General features: G+C 58.0%; 1 protein-coding gene across 4 annotated transcripts in view; it reads right to left on the bottom strand.

The window, feature by feature from the left end:
* Positions 1-769: 769 nt before the first annotated feature.
* NLGN3 (neuroligin 3) overlaps positions 770-23,012 on the bottom strand; it is a 39,562-nt gene continuing 17,319 nt past the window's right edge. Inside the window, exons 2-8 of one of the 4 annotated variants that reach the window (XM_042039892.1) lie at positions 21,899-22,644; positions 20,747-20,806; positions 13,360-13,419; positions 10,543-10,692; positions 8,653-8,838; positions 3,948-4,737; positions 770-3,521 (exon numbers count right to left, since the gene is read on the bottom strand). In XM_042039892.1, the coding sequence (XP_041895826.1) occupies positions 2,684-3,521; positions 3,948-4,737; positions 8,653-8,838; positions 10,543-10,692; positions 13,360-13,419; positions 20,747-20,806; positions 21,899-22,376 (2,562 nt within the window). In that variant the 5' untranslated portion in view covers positions 22,377-22,644 and the 3' untranslated portion in view covers positions 770-2,683. The remainder of the gene's footprint in view (positions 3,522-3,947; positions 4,738-8,652; positions 8,839-10,542; positions 10,693-13,359; positions 13,420-20,746; positions 20,807-21,898; positions 22,645-23,012) is intronic. The other 3 variants (XM_042039894.1, XM_042039893.1, XM_042039895.1) reach the window with 3 other exon arrangements.

Here is a 23,012-nt window from a genome sequence, read left to right as displayed (position 1 = left end):
GCAGCATGCAGCTGGGGCTGTGCAAGGATGAGGAGAGGGGACAGAAGGGCAGAGCAAGTCCATAATCTGGGGCAAAAAGGCATCACGCCTTCAAAAGGGCACTAGGCACCCTGTGGGATGCCACAATGGGCAGCAGCAGAGCTTTTAGGGGGGTCTGGCACAAGGTCTGGAGCACCGTGCTGAACAGGGTGACATGTGCCCGTGGCACTGGAGCTGCAAAGGTCCCCAGGGAGAGCAGGACAGGGCCCCGCACTCAGCCTCCTGCACAGCCTGTCCCCCTGCCTGCCCCGGCTCCCCTGGCTCGGGGCCTCGGCCCTGGCTCCAGTGTCTGCACGCTGCCTGGAGGCAATTCAGCCCCCCCACTCCGTGCCTGGTTTCCATGACAACTCCAGTTGAAATTACATTAAACAGAAATGAAACCAGCAGCTTTTCTGTTTGGCAAGTAGGGGGAGGGGAGCTCATCTGGGAAAGGCTGGGGAAGGGGTCTGAAGTTGGGAGGAAGGGGGCTGTGGGACGGATGAATTCCCACATGGGGTCCCAGCGTTGGGGGCAGCAGGGCTGGAGGGATGTGGGGACACCCCCCACGATGGCACTTGGCGTTGGCAGTCCTGGATGGTATGGTGCCAGCTCGCATGTGTGCTGCACCGGGGTCCTCCTGCTGCCTCTGTGGGGTGGGTGCCAGGGACATGAGGACCAGCACAGGACACCCCACCCAGCCAGGTAGTCCCCGGGCCCTGCATGCTCCAAGAAGAGGCGAGACACACCGCTATTAAAAATATCACTTCTGTTTTATTTGGAATTTGTTACTCTGCGCGGGTGACAGGGTATAAATACATTCTCCAACGAGCATCCTCACCCTCAGCCCTGCGCGAGGTGGGGGTCGGGGCAGGGTGCAGGGCCGTTGTTGTACTGGCCCCGGGCAGTAGGGCCAGCAGGGCCATCGATGCGCTGGCCCCAGGCAGTAGGGCCAGCCGGCACCGGTGCGTCACGGCCGCCAGCACGGGCAGCGTCTGCCAGCCGGACCGTCTTGCACAGGGACGAGATATGGTGTCCCCAAAAGGACCTGTCCCTTTCTCCTGCCTCCCCAGTCCCCAGGTGCTACTGCTCACCATGGGGGGCTGGGACTGGGGAACCCCACATGGGATCCCCTGCAGCTCCTTCTCCGTGCCCGACCACACCAAAGCCACTCAGCCTGAGCCACGTGTGGCTCAGTGGCCACAACAGCCCAGCAGATGCCCCAGCCCCAGCACAGGTGCTCCCAGCCCCACACAGGCTGCATCACCCCAAGAGTCCCTGCCCAGGCGTCTGTTCCAGCTGCACGTCCCGGATGCCGGAGCTGGGGTCACCCCACGATGGGGTAAAGGCCCCAGTGGAAGCAACCTAGGAGGCAGAGTTGATGTTGGTGAGCAGCTCACCCTGCTCCTGTCACCCCACTCCTGCCAAAGGCTGCAAACCACTGGCTCTGCTTTTGGGCAACGGCATGGGCAGGGAGGGCACAGCACGGCCCTGGGGCAGTGGTGAAAGGATGTGGGATGCTCCTGGGGGAGCAGGGCAGGGTGGGGAGCATGAGGGGCTGTCCTGGGCTCATGGGAGTGAACAGACAGTGCTTGGAGCAGGTGATGCCCACACAGGGCGGTGGGTGGCACTGGCCAGTGGTGGCAGTGAGGGACCGGGGCGGGGGTGCTCGCAGGCAGGCCATTGGATAGGCTTTTTGGCTGAGATACGTGGGCACGGGTGACAGAGGAGGGAGAATATCAAAAAATACAAAAGAGCGCGGCCCCACAGTGCAGGAGGCACTGCCCTGCCCGGTGCCCACCCACGGCAGGCGGGCGCCACGGGGGGCCGGCACCGTGCGCACACGCTGGCTTCTAACTGGCTTTTTATTTTATATCAAGAACACTTGGTTTTAAAATCTTTACAAAGGACAAAACGCGGCGACTCCGTTAGTGTGTAAAGAACTAAAGATCTGCTTAAAAAACGTCTCTGCAAAGAGAAATGACTGACACAAAAGAGATTCTCTGCAGCGCAAAGAGGGGCAGAGGTGCCAAGTCTCCAGCCCAGGGCCCCACTCCCAGGGTCCCTGAGCCCCGGCACCAGCCCCAGTGCCCGCACCCAGCACAAGGCCAGGTCCCTGGACCCTGCCCATTCCCTCTGCCTATAGCACCAAGGCCTGGGGCCACTTCTCAGCACAGTGAAGGAGCCTCTTCCAGGGCTGCCAAGATGCCTGGGGATGTCTGGGCACTGGCTGAGAGGGATGCCCAGTCCCACTCCTCATCAGTCCCAGGGTGCTCGGTGCGCTCAGCACTGGGGATGTGATCGTCCCACTGGGAGGCACAGCCATGGCACTGGGAGCCCCGTGGCCACTGACAGTGGGGTACCCCTGCCCACCTGCACGGGTGGGTTGTGCAGGGTTACACCGTGTCCCTCCTGCACCCCACTGGCGTCCCGGGGCAACCCACGGGGCCCTGAGGCCAGGAGAGTCAAAGCACTTCTCAAAAGTTAGATAGGAACAAAAGAAAGCGCTGGGGCCACTCCGGGACCCCACAGGTCTCTGGGCTGGGAGCTGCACCGTCCGTGGGCGCTGCCCCTCCGTCCGGGGGCTCTGTGGGCCCCGCCGGTCCCTCTGCCAGTGTCTGCTGCGTGTGTGTGCGTGCGTGCATGCGTGTGCGCCGGCGGCGGGCAGCTATACCCTGGTGGTGGAGTGTGAGTGCGGAAGCCCCGTGCTGTTGAAGCCGGCGGTGAAGGTGTTGTAGGGGTGCAGGGTCTGCAGCCCCACCAGCGAGTTGGGGATCATGGTGATGGTGTTGGGGGTCATAAGCGGGATGTCGTCCGGAGAGCGGCGCAAGGTGAGGGTGTAGTCGGGCAGAGCGGCCAGGCGCAGGGTGTCGTGGGATGGCACAGCTTCGCACTCGTGGTGCCCCTGGCTCACCTGCAAGGAGGGCATCTCCTCATCGGTCGCGTGGGCGATGTCGTTGGAGGCGCCGCGCTGGGGGCTGGGCTGCCGGTGCGTGTCCTGCCGGCGCTTGTCCTTGCGGTAGTAGAGGGCGGCGAAGGCCAGCACGTTGAGGAAGAGGAGCGAGGCGCCCACGGCAATGGTGACGCTCAGTTCAGTGGAGTAGTCGCGGGGGCTCTCGAGCAGCGTGCCTGCCTCTTGCTCTGGGCTCCACTTCTCCTTCCCGTTCTCGCCGTTGTAGGCAGGCGAGATGGCGGGGCGCTTGGTGGTCCAGATCTTGCTGTTGGGCCGGCGGGTGATGTGGGAGTTCTGCGTGGTGTCGGGTGGTGGCACTTTGGTGGTGGTGGAGGTGTAGTGGAACATATCGTGCAGGTTGTACAGGTGAGGAACCAGGTGCTTCCAGAAAGCCACCTTGGTGGCCCGGTAGTGGTCACGTACCCGTGGCTTCAGCCCAATGTGCAGGTACAGCTGGTCACGGGGGTTGTACTTGGACCAGGCCACCTCCTCAAACCGGTTGGCCTTGGTGTGGATGAACTTGGTGTCCTGGGGGACAGGCTTGTTGGGGTCCCTGTGAAACACAGGCAGAACAGAACTAGCACTGGGAAAAGCCAAAGAAGCAAAGAGGGAGAGCTGGATGCAGAGATGGAAAGTGAGGGGACCTTTGCCAGTGGTGGCACAGGGTGGGCTGGCAAAAGGTCCTGCATGACTGGGTAGCACCTGAACCCTGGGTCAAGTCTCACCCATGATAATCAGGGCCAACCAGCCCCCCATCCCTGTGGCTTGGCTGGGTCCTGTCCCAGGGGCCGGCCATGATCTAAGCTTCTTGCTTTGTGGTTGATGCCATGGCCCCAGTGAAGGTGCAGCACACCGACCTCTGGGCACAGGGGTCTGTGACCCACACCAGGCATGACAACCCCCCCACCACAGCACAGCCCCAGGGAGTACAGCTGCAGTGAGTGCAGACCCCCAAGGCACCGCACCCATCCCCACTCACCCTGTCTTGGCAAAGTTGGTCCAGTAGGTCATCACCACGGCGCTGAGCATGACATCGTTCTTGGAGAAGTTGCAGGGAAAGAGGTCAGTGGGGCCAATCATGGGGATCCCAAACACGTAAGGCACCTCATCCCCGTGGGCTGCATCGGACCATGCAGGCTTCATCAGGCTCTGGCAGTGGTGGTAGAAGGCGTAGAAGTAGGTGGGGGAGCCATAGCGGGCATGCAGGTCAGCTGTCACCACCGACGGCTCTACCCACTGGTGGTCAGTGAAGAGGGCCACCAGAGTCTTGCGACGTGTCTCGGGGTTGTCCCGGTCGGCCCAGTCCGTGTACATGAACTTGATGGTCTCTCTCAAGGTGTCCTTGCCCTCAGGGTAGCCATACAGGTTGTCTACAAAGTTGGAGACTGAGTAGTCAAAGTCACTGCCTGAGACGCCGTCCTCAGGGTCCACCACACCCTCCACGAACTTCAGCCCTTCACCCTGGTTGACCCCCAGCATGATATCATAGTTGAGGAACTCGCCCTGCTCCATCAGGATCTCTGGGTCATCCGGGATCACATCCCCGTCAATGACTGGTCCGAAGGCCACATGGTAGCGAGCTGGCTGGATGTCTTGCTCTACCAGCTCCTTGGCACTCTTCTGCCGCAGGCAGTCCACCATGTCCACGGTGTCCAGCACATTGCAGCCCACCTTGTCAGCCAGCATGCTGGTGTACTTCACCGGCTGGTAGTTCACCGCCCAGCTGGAGAGCGCAGAGCCGCTCTGGATGATGGCTCTCTGGAAGAGACCTGCAATACAGGCAAGGAGTGGAGGAAGCTCTCAGCAGGGTTCCAACATCCCAGTGCTGCAGTGCAGGATGCAGCATGGAGAAGGCATTGATGCTCTTGTACCCCTTCATGGACCCAGCACTCCAGCTCACACCTGGCCTGTGCTGCCTGCTGAGCTGGGCTCACACAGGGAGCTCAGCTTAGGGCTGCTGTGGGGATGGCAGGGTGACAGCAAGGGGGTGCTCCTGGAAGCAACCAAGGGCTGCTGTGCTCCCTGAGGATCCCATTGCAGGGTATGGCCCAGCATCCCTCTGTCCCGGTGAGGGGAGAAGAGGGGCCATGGTTGCATCACAGCCTGGCCTTGCCAAGCAGCCCGTGCTACGGCAGGCACCCCAAGGATGTGTTACCTGAGCCCCCGAGGGGCACGCGCTGCCCCTGGCTCAGCACCGTCCTCCAGCCCAGGTTGGCACCTGCTGGAGCAGCCAGGCTGCGGGCTGGCAGCAGTGGGAGGGTTAATGCCTGCTTGGGGACACTTAACCCTGCCGTGTCCCACCCCACCGCTTTGTCAGAGTCCCCCTCAACCCCCTCCCCGCTGCTTCCTGCCCAGCTGGGGCTGCTCAGTGCCAATCCGGCCCTGCAGGAGCACGCTGCCAGATGCACAAAGAGGGCCTTTCTGCCACCAGGAACACAGAGGGAGTGGACTTTCGCCCTGGAAAACGAGGCCACAAAGGCCCTGGCCCAGGCAGAGAAATGCGTGGCTTCGCTCCAGTCCCATGTCAATGGTGCTTGTGCTCAGAATACAAAGGGTGGTGAGGAAGCAGAGCCTCTGGGCCATGAAAGGCAGCCAGTCTGGGGTGCACCCAGGGGTCCCTGCTCTCTGACCAGCCCGCTTTGCACCCCGAGTGCTGCCTGCACCCCTGCCAGACCCCAGCACTTGCTCGCCACAAGGGACTGTTCCAGGTGATCCCTGAGTGGTGCTGGCACAGCAGTGTGATGGCCATGGGGCTGCCCCTGGCACCCTGAAATGCAGAGAACCCCTGTGCAACCAAGGCTGTGCCACTCTGCAGGGAGGGAGAGCAGCACCTTCCCGCAACAGAAGTGTTCAGAGGCTCCTGGCTCCCAGCCACCATGTCCATAGCTCTTGTCTGCACGCACAGTCCTCACTCTGCCAAGTACCTGACGTACAGTCCCATGCACTGGGACAAAGAGAAGTCACAAGCTCTGTTTGTCACCTCCCGGTGCCCTAGAAAGCCATACCCAGCCTACAGGCTGGAGACTGGCCATGGGTTTGCTTGCTCTGCACCATCATCCACGTGCCAAGGAGCCAGGATGGGGTTTCCTGGCTCCCTGGAGATGCTGTCCCAACGGCAGCTATTGCACCCTGCCAGCAGCATCACTTCCCAGACAGACTCACCAGGCTGGGCTGTGGCCCTGCCCACCACTGCCTGGGGAAGTACTGGGCAGCTGATGTCACTAACAGCTGGGCATGCCCCTGATGGAGCCCCTTTGCCATGCTTCTGCATGGCCACGTCCTGATCCAGGAGGACCCAGGACTCTGTGAGAGCCCAGACTCGTCATGTCCTCCCTCTCCATGCCAGCACCTGACTGAAGCCTGACAAGCATCCCAGGGAGGCATCAGCACCCTGCACTCCACACTGGTCCTCTCCAGCCTGCTGAGGCCCAGGCAAGAAGATGGAGCTCTGCCCTTCCTTCCTGGTCCCTTCCAAGGTGAGGGTCCCAACATGCCCTGCCTCCTACAGGACTGGCTGCCACAGCACAGTGGAATCAAGTGGTGGGGCCAGGGGTCTCCCAGAAGGTGGTTGGTCCTGCAGGCTGCCACCAGCTGCTGCCAGCTCCTGATTTCCTCTTTGCTTTGCCCAGTAGCTGAGATTGGAAATACTTCTGGGGGTGTCTGGGCCAAGTCCTGCTCAAAGCAGGGTGCTGGGTGCCTTGTCCAACTGAGATCTGGAGGGCCGGCAGCAAAGGGCAGAAGCCCCCATGGAACAGGGGATGGAGCAAATGAAGTTAATGAAGTTTGGCTGGCAGAGACTGCTCCTGCCCTGGTATTGCTGGCTGGGGAGAGCACTTTGGTCATTGATGAGGAATCCACCTGCCTACAAGGCCTGAGGCTGGCAGGGAGCTGTGGATTTCCCAAGCAGCCAGACACAACATGAGCTGTACCAAGCCTCCAGTGTCTGCCTCTTGCAGCACCTGGCAGAGCAGGCACAAATCAGCAGCTTCATTAATAGCTTGTGATCACTAGAAGTTTTATTTTGATGCAATAAAAACAAACCCACCTCATCTGCAGGCTCCAACTTAGCACTGCTCCCACGCCGTGTTCCAGAACCAGCTACCCATCCCTGGGGATATGGGTGCTCTGGCACAGGGAATTTTCTGAGGTCATATTACGGCCATTTGGCTTTATGAGACACTGGCTGCAGCACTGTGCACTCCCCTCCCGCCTCACAGTATTTACAGCCAGCAGCAGCTCCCCTGCCAAAGCAGCGAGGGTGCTGGGCACCCAGCACTGCTGAGATGCAGGGGGGCCACACCAGAGGCACTGGGCCTGGATGGTGCAGCAAAGGATTTGTCATGCAGGTGCAGAGCTTAGTGGCAGAAAGTGTAGCATCACCTGAAAAGTGCTATACTGGCAGGACTATTTTTCATGGCTGAAAAGTCACAAGGAGCAGCCCCTCCAATCCACCCTCAGCCTCTCTCCATGCTGCTCCATTCTGGACCCCTGCAAGGGGCTGGGGCCACCTGGAGAGCCAAGCACACACTCCTGCACTCCAGTGATGGAAAGGAGCACCCTAAGAAGCATTGAGAATGCAACACACATAGTGTTCCCTCCCCAGCCTTTCACACTCAATATGAGCAGAGAAAACACTTTTTCTTTCTGCAGGAGCTTTCAGCCTGTAAAAGACACCCCATCATCAGCCATCAGCCCTGCTGAGGTTCTGGAGGTCTCTGTTCCTCTGTGATTCCCAGGCTGTTGAGCAGGGCAGCAACTCTTCACATCAGCTTCGAGTGCAATTTGCTGTGTGTCTCTGAAGGGCAGAGACACACAGCAAATTGTGTCTACTGCTCACACATGTCCCTTTCTCCTCAGCATCACACCTGGGGACACAGCACTGGAAGATGGCTGCACCTTCATATAATGCCCATGAGCAGGTCCCTGGCAGGCTGCTCCCCTAGGGACCATATCCACTTCAGGCTTTTCTCCTATAATTTCCTTTAGAAAGTTTATCAAAAACACCTCTGATCTCACAGTTAATTTTTTCCCCCTCAGTGCTTGATGTAAATGTCTTTGCCAGTGGTTTACATGCATTTGCTCTTATTCCAATACAATCTTCTAGCATAAATAATTACCTTCTTTATTTAGAGTAAACACTCTGCTATATTTACAGATATTAATCATATTACTGCCACCTGTGTTTTGCTAGCTGCAGCACTTCCAGCTCTCCCAGTCTCACAACACAGGGCCCTCCATCCCTCCCAGGCTCAGGTCTGTCTTCCCCTCTATTCCAGTATGAATACCTTTCCTAGCACTGAGATCCTTGTTCCCAGTGCCCTGCATGATGCCCTACACCGCTTCACACGTGCACTTGGAAAACCTGAGCACCAGGGCAGGACACCACAGGAGGGGTCCCCACCTCTCCCCATGCCAAGGTGCTGGCCCTGGGCTGCAGCCTTGTGCACAGGGAGCACCCACTCCATCCCTGGCTCCCACATGCTCTGCCACTGGCCTCTTTCTGCCCATGATGAGAAGGTTTTGCTTCCCAGGCCTGGTCCAGGCTCTCACGAGTGAGTGATTAGAAAGCAGGCCTGACTTTGTTAGGCTGGGCAGTGGGTCCCAGGTGGGCTCCCTTCCTTGGCTTAGCATCAGCAGGGCGTTTGCTCACAGCTGCAGCATGCTCAGGCACGGCTGACACCTACCTTCAGAGTGGTGGGAGAGGGTGAGCAGGCTGACACAGGAGGCACCGATGCCGGAGCCGAAGACAGTGATCCGCAAGGGATCTCCCCCAAAGAAGGCGATGTTCTCGCTGACCCAGCGCAGCGCCTGGATCTGGTCCAGCAGCCCGTAATTGCCCTTGGCAGCCTGGTCCCCCGTGCTCAGGAACCCTGGGGGCCAAGGGGAGCCCAGTTAGGGATGAGGAAACAGGGAAAGTCCTGATCTCCCACCCCACTTCCCCAGACCTAGGGGAGCTTCTGTGGGACCCTATCCCACCACGAGACCCCGCTACCAAGAGAGTTTTGTGAGTTCTAAGCTGGAGCAGGGACACCATCGAGCTCCAGCCACCCTCTGCACAGCTCAGAGGGGTGAAAGGCTGAGAGAGGAGCTGCAAACATCGGGGAGCCTCTTTGGCCAACAACAAGCAGTGACAGGGTAATTTGCACAAAGCTCTGTCCTACCCATACCACCACCTGTGCTAAGAACAGCTCAAGACATCTCACACAAGCTCCAAGGGAAGCTGAGAAAGCATCAGTGGCTGCAGGCAGGGCGAGTGTGTGCACAGCCAATGCTTTCCATGGACTAGCGTGGACTGGGGGAGGCTCTATAAATGTAAGGAGGTGGGCTGGGCAGAGAGGAACCGACTGCAGCTTAAAATACAAAGGCTTTCAGTGAGGAAGAAGGTGAGAAGTGCTTTCAATAGCACAGGAAACACCCAAGATAAGTTATCACACTTTCGTTTGCTTTGACTTTTAAGCAGGAAGCCAAAACCATGGGCCTGAGGTAAAATCCAGGCAGGTAACCCCAGCACACAGGGAGCGGCCCCAGGGCTGTGCTGGCACTTGGAGGTGGTCTGACTGGGTGTGGTGCACCACCTCAATGGAAATGATGAAGGCACCACTTAAGTCTAATGTCATATTGTGACTCATGTGTCTTAACTTGGAACCTATCCATCTTGAAGGCCCGACTTTTAGTATTAAAAGGTCTTGAATAGGTTTATTTTTGTGTAACTATCGTCTTCCACAAGAAACTATGGGCTCTGGAGGCCATTAGAGGGATGTGCTGCCCCAGGTACCAGGCGGGAGCCTAGCTGCCAAGGGAGAGCACCATGCTAGGCTGGATGGCTAGGAAGAGAGCCAGCCGGGCCAGCAGCTTGGCTGGAAAGGAGCTTTTCCCAAACCTCTACACCCTTTGTTCTCATGCTGCTAAGGGAAGCAGCAGTGGTGTTCCAAACAAGCCTCCTGTGTCTCAGCCCCTGGGGGTCTCTGCTGCTGCAGGCAGGGGACTGCACTGCCTTTTGACCCTCTGTCCTCATTTTGCCTCTCTAAGTCACCAGTGCTTGTGGAAACAGGACTGCCACCCTTCTCTGCATGGCACCCGACACCCTTCTGTGGTCCCCTCTGCAGACAGCCACGTCGTGGTGGGTCGCTGAGGGGGTCCCAGCAGCACAACTGGCTTGGAGGCAGCCTGTGCCCAGGGAGGGAGAGCTGCCAGGTCCCCAGGACAGCCAGGCAGTATCTGCTGGCACCTCACTGCTCTGAGCCCTCTCAGGAGGAGATGCCGGGTAAATACATTTATTATTCATTTAGCCACAAACCAATATTTGCTTTCAGTTGAGCCAGTTTGTGTAAATGAGCCGGGGGGGGGGCTGGTGCCAGGACCCAGACTAGACTGCGACCGCGTGCTGGGGGCTCTGCCACGTGGCACCCGCTCGGCTGCCAGGGCGGAAGGCAGGGGCAGTGCCCACAGCGCATCCTGCCGGGCCCCACGCCCCCCTCCACCCCCTTTCCGGCTGGTCCAAGTCCGGTCAGACACAAGGGTTGTCCCACTGCCCGGCTGTGCTGACGGCACAGCCCACGGCAGCCAGCTCATACCGAGCACTCCAACGCGGTAGTTCAGGGTGATGACAATCACGTTCCCATAGCTGGCCAGGATGCTGCCGTCTATCATGTTCCCCGTGCCCTCCATGTACGAGCCACCATGGATATACACCATCACCGGCTTGGCCCCGCTGTCCCGGATGTCTGGAAGGAGAGGTGGTTAAACACAGGACCCCACTGATGGCCACAGCACCCTGCCCGACAGGCAGACCAAGTACAAGGGCAATGCCAGCTGCCAGGACCAGGGAGGGGGCTTAGGAGCCAAAGCCAGAGCTCTCCTGGGGGCCACAGCATGAACCCCCAAAGCCAAACACCACTGAACCAACCCTGCCAGCCCCTCTCCGGGAGGTGGCTATCGCTGCACTGTCCCCACACTGCTGTCCCCTCGGGGGTGTGAGCACGTGAGGGAGGGACGCTGGCTGGACCCCGCTGCTCTTCCCCAGAGGTGGGCTCTGGCATTGTGTGGGAGCCAGATCAGGTCTGCTGTGGGTGGGAGTTGCAGAGTCCAGCCCCGGGATGCAGCCCCATGTCCTGTCTTTGGCTGGACCCAAGCACTCCGTGAGTCCTGGAAGCTGGCATTGTGGAGGGGGGCAGGGATGGGGGTGTGCAGGACCTAGAAGGTGGGGGGGCCACTGATGTGTGCTCCAGTGCCTTACTCTCCCACTCCCCCTTCCCATTCCCCTGGGAAGGCAGAGACCTGCCTGTCTGGATGTAAACCCATGGCACCCCAGTGCCCAGACACAGACATGGTGATGAGCAGACAGTGTATGCACGTGTGCATGTCAGGGAGGTGAGCACGGCATCTGGACGAGGACAGGGCATGAGGCATGGAGTGAGGATGGGGAATGGGACCCCGAGGACCGGGGAGGAAGGACTGTGGGAGCCTAGGGGACAGGGAGCAGCCACGCTCCCTCTCTCGACTTCTCCTGTCCAGGGGACATCCTGCCCCTTCTGCCCCACAGGCTGCTGATCCCTCATGGAACCATGGCCACCCACAAGGGAATAACACCCATACTTGGGCTGCTGGTGCATCTTGCCCGTGTCACACAGACAAGGCAGTTGCACCCATCACGGAGACATCGCCAGGTCCCACATGCCTGCCCTGCCCAGCCCTGTCCTGGGCTGGCGATCCAGCACCGATGGACTTTGTCCTCCCTCGTGCTCACTCACACCCAGCACCTTGCTTGAGTGGGCTGGCTGTGCCTGCTTGGCCTCAGCTGCCCCAGGCAGCTGCTGCTCCCTGCCTGCCTCCCTCAGCAGTGCAGCACAGTCCCCCTCATAGCCCACCGGGGCTGGGGCTCCTGGGGCACAGCCACACCAGTGCCAGTGCCCGACTGGGCTGTTCACGCTCCCTCACACCCACCTAACCCCTGCCCATGTCCACTCCTCCCTGTGGCTTGCCCATCGCAGGGGGCTGCAGACCAGGCTGATGAGTATCTGTGGCCATTCTCACCTCCAGCTGTGGCCCACGGCATGGCTAAAGGTGGCCTCCCATAGAAAAAACCTCTTCCCTCCAGCAGAATGAGGCTATGCCAAACCCAAAACCTGTGCTGGCTTTTTTCCTACTGCCAGGATGTAGCCAGACAAATGCACAGACCAGGGGAGCAAAAAGTGCTTGCAGCTCCTCCAGGACAGACATCGCCTGTGTGGCAGAGCTACATCAGGACAATTCTTTCCAGGGCCGCCTGCTTGAAATGTGAGGGGCAGGAACATCAGTGCCTGTGCCTATGTCTTCCCTTCATCCTGCTCCCACTCACTGACATACAAAGGGAACTCCTCTCAGGAGAATGGCAACAATGTACAGAGATGTACCAGGAAATAAACAGCTCCGAATTGCTGCAGCACATTTTGGTGTGTGTGGATTTAGCAGAGTCGAGTCACTTAGGCTGAATGCCAGTTTACGCCCTGGTACAAGAGATCCTGGGGCACAGGTTAGCCGGAGTAAACAACAGGGTTTTAGTACTGCCAAGCACAAAGTTTTTCACCTATTTCCCAGATCTTAAATGCCATCTGCCAAGCCTTGCTCAAGCTGCCCTGGGCCTTCCGCACACCATGAGGTTTTACTGTCCTCAGCACATTAGGGCTGCACCCTGGCCAACCCTTCCTCCTACCTCCTCACCACATCTCTGCAGCCAAACACGCCGACTCCATAACCTGCAGACAAACCACCCTGTTTTACTAAAAATCGCCCGTTCTGCAGCTTGCTTAGCCCTGGCAAGCATCTAGAATCACATCTGCTTGAAAGCCCACTTGCTCTGTCTTGGCTGGTGCTTGCAAGAAAGACCTCACTTCTGTTGGATGAGGAAGGAGAGAAGTTAACAGAAACCAAGTGAACCCTGCATCTCCTGTGCATGGCAAGATACCCTTTGGGTGCCAAGTGTTCAGGCTGCTGGCACAGCCACGGCAGGGCCAGGCAAGGGTGGATGGGGAGGTTGCTGGCTCCCAGATGCATGTCACCAACTCTGAAGGGATGAGGCTGGAGGTGGGATGTGACCGGGCTCAGGATGAAATGGGCCCAGGTGCCCGAGGGCTTCTCTCCTCCCAAGCTGCCATGCTTCCTCCCTGCCCTCGCTCAAAGTGAGTGGGAGCAAACTTCTCCTAAAGCGGAAAAACCCCATGAGCTTTTCCCCCCATCAGGAGGAAGGGAAGGTCCTGGGTGCCCTGCACAGCCGGCCAGCCTGCCCCCCACCCCGCGCAGCTGCCTGGCACGGCAGACAGACACACACAGGGCTCCCTGGGGGTGGCAGCGGATGGCGGGCACACGGAGCTGCTTTGCGTGTCATGCAGTGGCAGCCTCGAGCACAGAAATACCTTCGTCTTCATCACCGTCATTATCCGCTAAGTCCTCGCCCTGTTTCTTAGCGCTGGCTCCTAGGGACCAAACACGAGGAGACAGAACAAAAAGGAAAACAAAAGGAAATAAAAACAAAACAACAACAATAAAAAAAAGAAAGAAAAAAAAACACAACAAAAAAAAAAAGAGAATTCAAAAATAGCATGATAGCAGAGACAGTGGGGCCACGCCTGTGCCCCACAGCACTGCTGGCTACTCACACTGCACCTCTCCCAGAGCCAGGGCAGTGTAGGGCACGGGCAGGACTGCCCCAGGAGTTGTGCCAGGATGCCACTTCACCTGGGCCCCTTCCCAGATCCTCCCTGGGGAGGGCTGGGGTGCCAGGGAAGACACGAGTGGGGCTGTGGCAGCATCAGCGCTGGTGGTGGATGAGTCTCTCAAAGCACTTGCCAATCCTCCTGCATCCCAGCCTGGCCCCCACCTGGTCACACACCCTCAGCTCCAGGCAAGGCTCCCTCTCCCAGCACCCAGCTGTGAACAGGAGCCCTGCTCCCAGCTCTGCTGCCCCTGGGGACAACTGTCCTCTGCAGAGCTCACACCAAAGGTTACTTTGCATGGCCACTGACCACCAGGCAGGGTCCTGCCCATCACCCCCACACGGTGTGTGGCCCCTTGTTGTGCCTGGCCACAGACCACTGGTGCCACTGCACCAGACCACCACAGCATACAAGGGTCCCTCGTGACAGGTGCTCCCCTGAGCTGCCTGGCTCCATCCTGCACCAACTCCCCTCTTACAAGACTAGCTCCACGTTTCACTGAGGATTGCGAAGGCACCAATCAGCTTGACCTGACCAGGTCAAGGCAGAATCCTACACGTGCTGGTTTCTGTGACATCCTGAATGCCTTACAGTTGTTCCATGTCCCTTCACCAACCTGCAGTGCTGGGGCATGGGCCAGCCCAGCAGCCCCAGCGGGCACTGTGAAATGCTGCTGTGCATAGCTTGCAGTGAGCCTGGCACTTCCTGAACTGCAGCCAGCAGGAGCCAGGAGAGGTGGCCTGTGGGCTGGCAGGGAGCAGGGGTGTTGAAAAACCTGTGCCAAAACCCCACTCCTGCAAAGGACTGCATGCCAATGTGGACACAAAGGCAAGTGGCGCCATCCCTGTGCCCTGGAGCTCTGAATTTCAGGGAGAAGCTGAGTGTTCTCATCCCCTTAGAGCTGCAGACCAGTGCCTGCAAGTCCTCTGCCCCCAAATGCCTGCAACAAAAAGCTCCCCAGGTGATGGTGACCTCTGGGGAGACAGCAGCGTTTCCCCCAGGCAGGACTTATCCACACAGTGCCTGCACTGCCCCGTGACTTTCCCCTGAGATGAGGGGCTCTGACACCCTGCCAGGCACCCGGCTGATCCCAGGGTCCTGCTGCCACCTCCAACAGGCCCCATTGCCACACAAGGGTTTTCACAGCCCCCAGCAAAGCTCTCACGATCAAGGGGCAAGCCTGTGGCTGCATGGAACTACAGGACTAAATGCACAAAACTGGTCAGAAAGACAAAACTGGGGAGCCGTGCTCACTGTCAGTCTGGGAGTGGCATTCTGCAGGTGACACGGGAGGTGGATAACAGAGATGGCAGCATGGAGTGGGACGGGATTTGAATTTAAAAGGAATCTGTCATGGGGAAGGAAGAGATCTGAAATTGCTGTGAGGCAGCTCCATCAGGGCGAGAGGCTTGCAGAATGACCTTAAGCAGCCGTGACCTGCTGGAGAAAGTCTGGAGGAGCAGTAACCAGAAACCTAGAAAAATCCAGCAGGCATGAAAAGTTTGCAGAAGGCTGGGTCACACAAATCCTGGGAGCAGAGGCATGATGGGAGCTACAGCCGCATCCCAACACATGAAAGGCTACTGTGAGGTGGAAGAGCAAGTCCCTCTCAGGCAGCCCTGAGGCTACAGGAGGCAGGATGAGAAGAAAACCTTCCTGGCGGCAAAGCACTCGAAGAGGTGGCTTGGGGAGGTGTTTAAGACCAGGTGGGACATGCTGCCAGAAAGAGGTGAGGTAGAGCTGCTCCCACCCAGGGCAGGGATGGATCAGCAGTCTCCTGTGCCGTCCTGATTTTCTCCAACGCAGGGTTTACCTCCTGACCTACCCATGCCATGCTCCAGCCCCGCCTCCTCCCCTCCTGCTTCACCACCCAGCCATCCTCTGAGCATCTCACATCATTCTCCTCTCCTCACCCAGCACCGCCCCCATCCCTGTCAACTCTTGCCCCAACACCTCAGCCCCACCATCCCCCCCTTCCTGCTGCGTCCTTCCCACACTCCCTCCCCAGCCCACCCCGCAGCCACTCAGGCCCTTTGCAGGAGGCTGCAAGCTTGACCTACTGTGTCTTCATTAGGAAGAGCTGCAAGCCCAGAAAGCACTTAAATGACGAAGTACTCATGCAATATTTGCTAACCAGTGCTATGCACCAACCTCTTGGTACTTCTAAGGGATAGGGATTTTTCTCTAATGAAGACCACAGCCAGCAAGCCTTCATCCACACCATGCTTCAGAGTTGGGAAGCTGACCACAGGCAGCTGGAGATCATTTTCCACTGCCAAAGGCCCTGGTGCTGTTAAAACCCTGGGACTGGCCAGGCTGCAGCCTCCAGCCTGGTCTCCTTCAGGGGACAAAATCTCTGTGCAGATGAGAATGGAGGAAACAGCTATGAGAACTTGTCAGGTTGTAAAAAAGGGCAGTGGACAGCATCTCTGGGACCTGAGCAACTGTCTTGGCTGAGCAGGGAGGGATCCAGATGGAGACTGCTTCTGCAGAGCTTAGGGACAGCTGGGACAAGCCTAAAGCAACCTGAGCTTCAGGCACTGCAGAAGAGATGGTAGAAAGCAGCACTTGGGAAGCTAAGCAAAGCAGGAGGGCAGTGATGCAGGCTAGGGGGAAGGGGAACAGCAGTGGCATGTGTGTGTGGCAGATGCAAAGCACAAGCCTCACCCATCAGCAGGAAGGCGCCAGGGTGGTTACGGCCAACACAGACTGTTGTGACCAAGTGGGCTTTTTGCCTCTTGCTGCATTGTTCACCTCCAGCATAACCCACCAACGCCCCACAGCTCATGAGAGCAATCACAGCTTCACTTCCCTCACCCAGTAACACCTTCCACTGGCTACTGCCACGTTCAGGGACACCCAGCCCAGGAGATCTTTCTCTGCACTAACAAATGTCACCATGCAGAGCCCTGTAGCACCCACTCCCAGGGGTATGGTGATGCCTTAGGTTTTAACTTCCATGTTTTTCAAATCCTGCACTGCCTAGTGTGTAACTCTGAAGTTTCTTGTAGCCTGTTAACTTCTGCTCTCTCATGCTTAGACATAACAAAGCCTCTCCAGGCCTGCTCTCCAAGGACACTCAGAACATCCTAGGCCCAGAATGTGTAAACCAAAGCCTCTAAAAGGGGGGCAAGCTTGGGAAAACTGCATCATTAACTGAAGCTTTAATTGGAGAATTAACCCTGATATGCAAATGAACCAAACTTTAAAAAGTGTGAAGAACTCGTGACCTGTCATCCACCTTGGGGTCCATCTTGGCAGTGGCCTCTGGCCTTTGAAGGCCCTTCAAACAAATACCTACCTTTATTCCCTTATTCTTGTCTAGTCTCTGTTTTTAGGTGGCTGCTTCAGGCATCAATGGGCTTAAGCCTGTGGATCCACAGCTGGAAAACTAAAAGGGCTCATGGCTCTTATTCTCCTTACCCATCAAAAACACCCTCCACTAACTCGGGAGGTGAATGTCTGTTGTGCCACTTCACTTTAAGCTGACTGCAAAGTGACATTGTTCGGGCCGATAGGAAGGATGCATACATTCTTATCTAGGCTCTAGGAAGATTTAAGTTCAAGTTCAGTAAAAAAATAAAATCACTTTCCCTGAAACAGGGGCATCCATGCTGGATTTATGCTATCTTAAGTAAACCATACCAACAGCACTGACACCACTGCAAACAGAGATAAAGGAGGGTAAGGAACCTCAGTCCTTGGAGCCTTCATCCTCAGCATAGTGTGGATAAGAGAAGAGCAGCAGCCTGAGATGACACCTTTACAGATCCAAATGTCTGTTCAGGGTGCCCGTAGGCGGCTCCAGCACCCTCTCCTCAGTGCGAGCTCCCTGGGGCACCCACTCCTGCAAAGCAGCCACAATGCTGCAGGGAGCTGGAGCCTCTGATGGCTACATGCATCCAAAGGTCCACCTGCTGCTGGCCACACCATCTCAGCTGCTTCTCTGGGAGTGGCAAGGAACAGGACCAAGACCGGGGCAGCTGTTGAACCTGTTGCTGCACAACCCCACACACAGGGAGAGTCAGATGGGACCCGTGTCCGAGAGCCCTTCCAGCCATCAGCCCTTGCTCCAGGACTGCAGCACACCTTGGTGCTGCCCTGCCCCTCCCTGTCCTGGAATAATGCAGAGGAGTCATCTCCATCCCTGAGTGGACTCTGTAAAAGCACTGCATCCTCTCACGCTCTGCTGCCTCTGACAGCACAAACACCGACCCTCACCTTTGCAAATCGCTCCCCGAAGTGGAAGCAGAGCACCAGGGCGGTGGTCTGCCCACAGCCAGCTCTGCAAAGCAGCAGGCTCTGAGGGGGCTGGGAAGAAGCTTCCAGCAAGAGAGCACTGCAGAATTTGTGCAGCTGTAGGGAAGCCTCAGCTGGTACTTGGACAAGTCAGCTTCTTGGAGAGCAGCGGAGAAGACACGCTTTTCCCGCAGAGCTGCCGAAGTGCTTCCTGAGCCCAGGAGCTGCTGGGAGCTCCGGCCACCCTCACACAGCAGAGGAAGATGCTGGCCTGCATATTTGTCTCTGCAATATTGCAGACTCCTCACAGTCCCAGCCAGAGAGATTTGGGCATTTGCTAATGAAAAACCAGGAAGAGCTGCTAAGTGCAGGGCAACCACATTTTTCCCCTCCAAAAATGACATCCACCTCCTCATGCCCTGCAGCAAGGCTTGCCCAGGCTGGTGATGAAGGGAAGGAAAAATCATCCTGGCGTCTATCACAGCCAGAAACAGGCTGGAAGTGTTGGCAGCACAAAGCATGGGGCAGAGCTGCATTTTGCACATAGGTACTGTACTCTCAGTGTGTGTCTCAGTGTGTACATGGTCTTTGGGTGGGCAGCACTATTTTTGCAGCTGAGCCTCAGTGCTGTCAGCTCCCCTGGCACCATGCATGGCTAGTTGCTCTCAAAGCACTGCTGCCCTATATTGCTCCCAGAGAAGGGACCAATGTGTGTGGAGGAGGCTGGCAGTTAGAAAATTTCCATATAGGAAATTACTGTGGTTAACTGGGCAGGGAAACAGGGATGTTTTTCTGTCCCAGAGATAAACAAGCACAACTGATAAATGCTCAACACTTCGTCTGCTCTGAAATACACTGAGCTTAGGGGTGGCAGAAGTCATGAAAACTCCAGTAAGGTGGGAGCTGAGGCATTTTTAACCACCAAAATACTGTTCTGTGAGAGGAGAACTTATCACTGCTCGTTTGTGGCCTTAGAAATAGTAATCATGATTATTCCAGAATGAATCAATGTTCAAATGTTCAACCTGAGGAAATCAGCACTGCAGGTACATTACCCTCTCCCCAGGCATTACTAACCCAGGATACACGATGAGGGGTGGGGGAGCTTCTGTGTTTCATCACAAGTGACTCCATTAATTCAAGCCAACAGCTACCAGAGCCTGGCCAGAGCTGGAGGGAAGTGCCAGCGTCTGGGTGCTTTAATTCCTGGCATGCCACACCTGGATGTCCAAATGGCTGGGACTGGGGACCTGCTGGTCCATGAGTCAACAGAGCCCAGTGGGGGAAAAGGGAATGCCCCCCACCAGATTCCCTGGGAGGTGACCAGAGGCAACTGCAGATGGGCTGCAAAGAAACCCTGCCTGTGAGCAGAGCCAGTGGGAAGGGAAACCCAGGAGATGAGCGCACCCAAGGTGTTTTGTCATGCCTTATATCATCCCCTTCTCCAGCAGTAACCTGGAGCCTGCTTCCCTGGCCCTGGATATAGGACTGGGGGTGGTGGGGGTCTGCCAGCCCTGGCAGCCGGTAGGAGGGCCGGGAGAGGAAGCGCTTTGAAGTGGCTGGTGATCACTGGCACAGCCGGCTCCGGAGGCAGCGTGCAGAGACTCCCTAATGCGCCAGCCCTTTCAGGGGCAGCCTTGGCACTCAGAGAGATGGCGTGTGAATAGCCAGGACAGCAACAGGAAAAGCAAAGCAAAGAAACCAAACAACAGAACTGGGGGAAACGGCTGGAAGGAAAGCGCTCCCCAAACCTCCAAGCCCAGCTGCACTGGCCCCGCCAAACCCAGGGGTGCAGGGAGACAGAGGCTGGGATGCAGGGACCCTGCTGCTGCAGGACGCCCAGGACAGCAGCCTGTGCAGGCCAGACGCCCTGTACTGAGCCTTTCAGAAGAGCTTGGCTGCCTGACCGTCCACACGTTCATCTTTGGGATGCACAGAGCAGCCAGCTCTCCCTGCCTGCAAGGGGGCTGTGTGGAGGGACGGGTGAGGCATTGTGTCTGACATGGGGCCGAGCCAGCTCCCATTTGTACATCTCTACTCCCTTGTCCATGTCACTGGTTGGGAATACAGGATCATTTAGGGGCAATGGGGGAAGGTCAGTGGAGGCAAGGCAAAGCAGAGATGTGTCTGAACTGGAGGTGCTTGGCTGCCCATGGGGCAGGTAGGGCGCAGGGAGGCTGCTGTGCCATAGGCTGGAAACCAAATCCTTACTGGCAGGACTGGCACTGGCATGGGGATGTGGGCACTGGGGAACAGCCTTGGCAGGCACAAGGGTCAGGGCAGAATCCGCAGCATTTACACAGCCAGGAGAGGCTTTATGCTTTTAACCAAGGAGCTCTGGATGCAAAATGATCAGGGACGCAACGGGGGAAAAGCTCAGCCCGGGATGGACTGCAGTCCCCCCTCACACAGCTCCTTCCCTGAGCAGGTCTGTACACCCCCAGTGGGGTAACCCAACCTAAGGGATGGAGGCATTTAAGTGCTACCTGCCATCAGAGGCTACCCCTCATGCCCAGGGACTGGGAGGCTGTCGGTGCCAGTGGGATGAAGGTGGAAGTGCAGGCTCAGCCCAGGAGAAGCTGTTCTGAAAGGCCTGGAGCAACATGAGCATCCTCATGACCTGACCCCAGACCTGTGCTCCCAGCTGGCTGGAGCATCCGTGGGGCTCCTCCCAGTGGGAAGCAGGGGATGGCAGGGTGGGCTGCTTGGAGGGTCCGCAGTCTGGGTGGCAGCACAGAGAGGTGCCGGAGGAGTGCTGCAGGCCAGGGGCCAGCCAGGCACCCTCTCACTCTCTCACTCTCTCTCTCTTTCCTCTCTGTGCCTCTCTGCCGGTCGGCTTGCTACATACCTCCTTTCCTACATATTTTCTTGTTGGGCTTTCGGGTGCATTCCTTGGAAATCCGTTTTACTGTAAAATGAATAAAAGACTACAAAATAACAGGAGGCTCCACTGATGGGAGTGGGCATGCAATCACAACCACGCTGCCACCCTTCCACCGCCCCCGGGACCGCGGGAGGTGGGGAGGGAGCGTCGCCATGGGAGGAAAACTCTGGGCCAGCCGTGCTGGGCGGGAAGGAAGGCATGATGCATTCCGTGGGCCCCAGAGACAGAGGAGTGGAGCCAGCCAGCCTGGGAGAAGCCACTGGCCCGCCAGGCTGCTCTGCTGTGTGCGGCAGACCCGCTGCGGGTCCCTTCTGGCCCGCTGAAAATCCCTGGGGGCTCCCGTTGCAGTGAGGCTGGGGCGGGCGTGCGGGCAGGCGCTGCCTCCTCTGCCCTCTACTTACAGTTCAGGTGGGATCCCCTACAAAGGAAAAGGTTAGACAAGGAGGCACCCAGCGCCGCTCAGCCTCACCCCAACAGGACCACGCCCCGTGGGCCCCCAGCACCCCAGGCTCATCGCTCTGCCGCTGTCCCACCGGTGGACGGAGGAGCAGCCAAGCGATGTGTCTGCCAGTGCACCCCAACCTCCCATCCGTACCAGGGCCCGGAAAAGGGCTCTGTGGTCCCTTTCTTGCCGGAGCATCTTCCCAGGGAGAGGCAGAGAGTGTTCCTCCCAGCCGCAGCCCACGCCCACAACTAGCGCATGGACCTGGGGAGGGTGGGAAGCAGGGAGGAAGGACGAACTCGAACCAACTCAAGACAGAACCTGGCACTCGGCGCCTGTGGGGAGCACAAATCAGCTTGTCACTCTGTGGATCTGCGGTCAGAGAGTCGGATTCAGATTTAGCAATACAAGAGAGGAACCCGTGACGATGCCATGGAGGTGGAGGGGTGGGACGGGAAGGCGTGGAGGAGCAGGAGCACGCGAGACAGAGATGGGAGCTGAGGGCAAGAGAGCAAGCTGCGTGGCCAGAGAAAGCTTTCCACAAACAGACAGCATGCTGCAGGGTCCACAACCACATGCTTCAAACACAACACCCAGGTGAGACCAACCACTGCTGGGGAGGGGTGGAGTGACCCCCCCCTCGCTCTCCTGCGGTCACCCCAGTGGGGACTCACCATCCTCCGTGGGGATGTAGATATTGAGGTACAGACAGTCCTCGTTGGGGTCCTGGATGTACGTGGCCACGATATCCAAATTGGAGGTAAACCAGATGGGCAGCATGATCTCAGGAACGGCGTTGTGGATGTTCTGGGGGCAGACTGGTGAGAAGTGGGTAGCGTTCCTGATGCCTGACCAGGATGGTGGTGGCTCGGGGGGCATGAATCTCTTCTCCCCGATGGGGGGAGCGGCATAAGGAACCCCCAGGTACTGGTCCACGGGCCCCAGGATCTCACTGGGCAATGGCATGCGCACCCCTCGTAACTTCCCATAGTGCGTGTTGACAGTGGGCGAGTAGACCTGGCTCTCCATCTGCACAACCATCGAGGCAAAGCTCAGGACCCAGAGGGTGAGACGTAGGTCCCAGCTGGCCACCAGCTCAGGCACTTGGAGAACAGGGGGGAAGAGAGGGCTTCTCCAGAATATCAGCCACATTGTCCGGGAGAAAAAGCACCAACATCCAGGCCTGAAGCTCCTGGGGCGAGGTCTCAGAGCAACCCCATCACACCAAGCCTCCGATTTGCCCGCCAGGAACAGACGGAGCAGAAGAGACAGGAGTCGGGAGTGCGCAGCCCAGCCACACCTTCTGCTGGGTGAGTCGGGAGCACGGACGCAGGGAGATGTGGCACCAGCTCCTCACAGCCTCCCAGCTGCCTGCTGCTGCCTGCCTGCCAGTGGCCCAGCCTGGAGGTGACTGCTGATACTGTGGAGAGATGGAGGGAATTAACAGCAGACTTGCTCTGGAAGAGTCGAAGACCTGCAGCGCAGAAGGAGCCAGGATCTCTGGCTGAGCCTCCCACCCATGGGTGCTCATTGGCTCTGCCACCACCCAGGCAGGTGGCTCTGGGAGCAGGCAAAAGCGGGCAGAAGAAGCAGAGCCTGTGCAGACACACAGACTGTCTGCCCATGCCTGCAGAGCCTGTCCCCAGCGCTCAGGGGCTACCCAGAGTATGGGTGCCAAGATAAGCAGACAGCACTATGTCCCTCCCCATCAGGAGCCTGTTGGACACCACTGGTGCCAAGCACAGCCCCTGCACAAGACCCCACTGGCATCTCTCCTCCCCTGGCTGA

This window comes from Corvus kubaryi, unplaced genomic scaffold, assembly GCF_017639235.1.
Source record: "Corvus kubaryi isolate FWS band 111438036 unplaced genomic scaffold, C.kubaryi_AGA036_p1.0 37395, whole genome shotgun sequence".
In the NCBI taxonomy this organism is placed as follows: domain Eukaryota; kingdom Metazoa; phylum Chordata; class Aves; order Passeriformes; family Corvidae; genus Corvus; species Corvus kubaryi.
The sequence above is the reverse complement of the archived record's forward strand: the minus strand, read 5'-3'. Positions and strand labels throughout refer to the sequence as shown.